Source organism: Silurus aristotelis, assembly GCF_946808225.1.
Source record: "Silurus aristotelis genome assembly, chromosome: 9".
In the NCBI taxonomy this organism is placed as follows: Eukaryota; Metazoa; Chordata; class Actinopteri; order Siluriformes; family Siluridae; genus Silurus; species Silurus aristotelis.
Window position 1 is genome coordinate 572501 of NC_139582.1, and position 5000 is coordinate 577500.

General features: G+C 41.3%; 1 protein-coding gene across 1 annotated transcript in view; it reads right to left on the reverse strand.

The window, feature by feature from the left end:
* arhgap1 (Rho GTPase activating protein 1) overlaps positions 1–5000 on the reverse strand; it is a 21531-nt gene that overhangs the window by 9656 nt on the left and 6875 nt on the right. The window contains exons 3-6 of the mRNA XM_083550135.1: positions 3744–3836; positions 3509–3596; positions 376–507; positions 96–182 (exon numbers count right to left, since the gene is read on the reverse strand). Coding sequence (XP_083406261.1) covers positions 96–182; positions 376–507; positions 3509–3596; positions 3744–3836 — 400 coding nt within the window. The remainder of the gene's footprint in view (positions 1–95; positions 183–375; positions 508–3508; positions 3597–3743; positions 3837–5000) is intronic.

The following is a 5000-nucleotide window of genomic DNA, read 5'->3' on the forward strand; positions in this document are numbered from 1 at the left end:
CCTGTATCATGATACGCATCGTATCGCCATGTTCTTGGAGATACACAGCACTAATATGAAGATCTCTGTGTAGGTGAAGTGTATGTAGTGCAGACCTGATGAGTGGTTTGAAGAAGATGAGGACGGTTCTGATGAACATGGTGGGGTGGACGATGTAAAACGCCTTAATGTTCTTCTTATACCTGATGGACAGAAACAGGATTAACATCAACATATTTACCCAGGATTTAAATAATGCTGCATATGAACAGTTTCCTCTTGAAATCTTAATAAATATAGTGTGTGTGCGCGCGCGCGTGTGTGTGTGTGTGTGTGTGTGTGTGTGTGTGTGTGTGCGCGTGCGTGTGTGCGTGTCGGTCTGTGGTGGTGACCTACTTCCTTTCAAACTCGCGATATGCATCTCGCAGCCAGCTGAGGGACAACTTGTTCTCGCTGGTCATGCCATGGTGGAAGTAGATCAGTGTGTAATCGCTCTCCACGTACTTATCCAGTGTCTGCTTTAGGTACCTGCAACACCACACTTCATATCAATCTTATGATTTTCAGCTCTGGGAGCAGTGTGAACTCTGGGAGCACCAGCTGGTCTATTTACTTATTTATACAAAACAAAACACAATATAATAAAGATAGTGTTGTTAGAGGTACATGATTAAAAATAGGTTGCATTATGTAATTAGAACTAAGTGTTAGAAAGTGATTACACCCAAGAACCCTGCAAAAATGCAATCAAAATGTCTCCTTATGGAATTTACTGAAAAACTGGTGCACTTGTAGTCAGCAGTACTGACAAACAAAACAACACACCTTCTGACCAATCAGATAAAAGAATTTAACACAATTGTGTTGTTGGCTGGAAGGAGTTCAGGTGTGAATAGTGGATTGTGATTGGCTGGAAGGAGTTTAGGTATGAATAGTGGATTGTGATTGGCTGGAAGGAGTTCAGGTGTGAATAGTGGATTGTGATTGGCTGAAAGGAGTTCAGGTGTGAATAGTGGATTGTGATTGGCTGGAAGGAGTTCAGGTGTGAATAGTGGATTGTGATTGGCTGGAAGGAGTTCAGGTGTGAATAGTGGATTGTGATTGGCTGGAAGGAGTTCAGGTGTGAATAGTGGATTGTGATTGGCTGGAAGAAGTTCAGGTGTGAATAATGGATTGTGATTGGCTGGAAGGTGTTCAGGTGTGAATAGTGGATTGTGATTGACTGGAAGGAGTTCAGGTGTGAATAGTGGATTGTGATTGGCTGGAAGAAGTTCAGGTGTGAATAGTGGATTGTGATTGACTGGAAGGAGTTCAGGTGTGAATAGTGGATTGTGATTGGCTGGAAGAAGTTCAGGTGTGAATAGTGGATTGTGATTGGCTGGAAGGAGTTCAGGTGTGAATAGTGGATTGTGATTGGCTGGAAGGAGTTCAGGTGTGAATAGTGGATTGTGATTGGCTGGAAGGAGTTCAGGTGTGAATAGTGGATTGTGATTGACTGGAAGGAGTTCAGGTGTGAATAGTGGATTGTGATTGGCTGGAAGAAGTTCAGGTGTGAATAATGGATTGTGATTGGCTGGAAGGTGTTCAGGTGTGAATAGTGGATTGTGATTGACTGGAAGGAGTTCAGGTGTGAATAGTGGATTGTGATTGGCTGGAAGAAGTTCAGGTGTGAATAGTGGATTGTGATTGACTGGAAGGAGTTCAGGTGTGAATAGTGGATTGTGATTGGCTGGAAGAAGTTCAGGTGTGAATAGTGGATTGTGATTGGCTGGAAGGAGTTCAGGTGTGAATAGTGGATTGTGATTGGCTGGAAGGAGTTCAGGTGTAAATAGTGGATTGTGATTGACTGGAAGGAGTTCAGGTGTAAATAGTGGATTGTGATTGACTGGAAGGAGTTCAGGTGTGAATAGTGGATTGTGATTGGCTGGAAGGAGTTCAGGTGTGAATAGTGGATTGTGATTGGCTGGAAGGAGTTCAGGTGTGAATAGTGGATTGTGATTGGCTGGAAGGAGTTCAGGTGTGAATAGTGGATTGTGATTGGCTGGAAGGAGTTCAGGTGTGAATAGTGGATTGTGATTGGCTGGAAGGAGTTCAGGTGTGAATAGTGGATTGTGATTGGCTGGAAGGAGTTCAGGTGTGAATAGTGGATTGTGATTGGCTGGAAGGAGTTCAGGTGTGAATAGAGGATTGTGATTGGCTGGAAGGAGATCAGGTGTGAATAGTGGATTGTGATTGGCTGGAAGGAGATCAGGTGTGAATAGTGGATTGTGATTGGCTGGAAGGAGTTCAGGTGTGAATAGTGGATTGTGATTGGCTGGAAGGAGTTCAGGTGTGAATAGTGGATTGTGATTGGCTGGAAGGAGTTCAGGTGTGAATAGTGGATTGTGATTGACTGGAAGGAGTTCAGGTGTGAATAGTGGATTGTGATTGGCTGGAAGAAGTTCAGGTGTGAATAATGGATTGTGATTGGCTGGAAGGTGTTCAGGTGTGAATAGTGGATTGTGATTGACTGGAAGGAGTTCAGGTGTGAATAGTGGATTGTGATTGGCTGGAAGAAGTTCAGGTGTGAATAGTGGATTGTGATTGACTGGAAGGAGTTCAGGTGTGAATAGTGGATTGTGATTGGCTGGAAGAAGTTCAGGTGTGAATAGTGGATTGTGATTGGCTGGAAGGAGTTCAGGTGTGAATAGTGGATTGTGATTGGCTGGAAGAAGTTCAGGTGTGAATAATGGATTGTGATTGGCTGGAAGGTGTTCAGGTGTGAATAGTGGATTGTGATTGACTGGAAGGAGTTCAGGTGTGAATAGTGGATTGTGATTGGCTGGAAGAAGTTCAGGTGTGAGTTCAGAGAGTTTGTAGTTTGTGTTTGTTAGTTGAATCTAAATGAATGTGCTGCTTATAAACATGTAACCATGGTAACATCCAGTTCCTTTAAATGTGCTTTATAGACATTTGCTAATGCCCTCACAGAGCTCCATGGAGGAGTTATGCATCTCTTGGTACTTGGAATATGGTGAATACAGTGATTTTTGATAAACAGCTTGAGGTGCAAGAGAAATTTGACAACCTGGAGAAAAAAAAAAAAGAATGTTCAGATGGGAAATAGAATGAAAAACAGCTTCACTATTAGTAACACCTTTAGATGTGTGTTTGGCTGTGTCTATTTGTGTGTGTTGAAAAGCTTCAAATGGAAAATATAACTAAAAATTAAACTGCTTGAACTCTGAGCCACTGAATATCCCTCATATCCATCACTCCTCTCTCACGTTCAAATAAAGAAATAAATGCAGCAGACTTTTAAAAAGGACATGATATTGGCAGTCGTAATAAAATGTATATAAATATAGACTCGAGTCGGGTTTGTTTCTCTTTAAAGGAAAGTGTTTACAGTGCAAGTTCAGTCCAGCAAGAGATTTAGAGGAAGTCCTGTTTGCACCCAAGCAGAAATGTCCAGAACAAAACAGAATTAGAACTTTACACAAAATAGAGATTCCAATGATGAGCAACACTGAAGATGATACACACTTACATGAGTAACATGTGGTGGTTCAGCTGATGCTGTGGGGGCATGCGGCATGCGCTGAACACGATCACCTTCCGCCCAAAATTATCATCACCTACACACAATACAGACTGGGCGTTAATTGGTTAATTGCTGGTTAATTGCTATGATGTATAAAAAATATATATATTCAGAGAGAGAGAGAGAGAAAGAGAGAGAGAGAGAGAGAGAGAGAGAGAGAGAGAGAGAGATCTACACTTACCTGCCACTTCCACTATTTGATGTCTTGCGATATCATAGAAAGGATCGTCCCATGCCAGGTGAGAACCTTCACTGAGACTCTTAATATCTGTAGCTACACAACAATAAGGAATTATTACACTTAATTCATGCAGAAATACATCTAAATGAAAACCTGTATCCTGTCTGTGACCTACAGAAGAGAGACGGTTTACATACATCCTGTTTAGATCAGTTCTTTTCTAACTGTATCATCAAGTCACACACAGGAGCAAACTGTCACATTAAGTACAGAAGTTCCATGTGAACCTCCCAAGGTTTCTTCCCCGTATCATCAGTGAGTCACTCGTTACGGTTAAAGTCACATTTATATACTCAATCTGTTTACTTCTGTACAGCTGCTCTGTGACCATGTCCACTGATACAATCAGGAAACAAATAAAAGTGAAATGACACGTTGTTACGGAATCTGCTGTAGAGGAAACGCTGTAATGTTTAAATGACAGTAATGGAACAGAAGTGCAGTATATCTCAGACTGGACTGAAGAATCCGGACAGATGTTACGATTATTCACTGATCTGAAGTCAGTTTGAACAAACATGTTTTTTTATTTAAGTACAGGAAATGCTGAAATTGTTCTGTGTTAATCACACATGGCAAAAGAGGTTTTTTTATGTAGTGCGAAAAGTGTGGAAACACCTGGTGTTTTATAGTTTCGAGACACACGCAGGTTTTGTTCCTAATCTATAAAAACATACAGTGCATGTGGAACATTTTCACAGAGCTTCACTTTTTCCATGTTATGTTACAGCTTTATTCCAAAATGGATTACATTTATTATTTTCCTCAAAATTCTACAAACAAAACCCCAAAATCACAACGTGAAATAAGTTTATTTGAAATCTTTGCAATTTTATAAAAATAAATAAATAAAAAAATTACATGTACAGAGAGAGAGATCCAAAACGGGCAGGGAACGTGATGGAAAACGGGCAGGGAACGTGATGGAAAACGGGCAGGGAACGTGATGGAAAACGGGCAGGGAACGTGATGGAAAACGGGCAGGGAACGTGATGGAAAACGGGCAGGGAACGTGATGGAAAACGGGCAGGGAACGTGATGGAAAACGGGCAGGAAGAGAAAGAGAAAGAGTTAAACGTTTTGCAAACTGCCAAAAAAAAAAAAAAGTCCATCTGATCTGAAGAACATTTTGTATGTGCCAAATATTGTCTGGCGTTTCCTAAGAACTCAGATGAATGATCAGGTGACGCAGGTCCA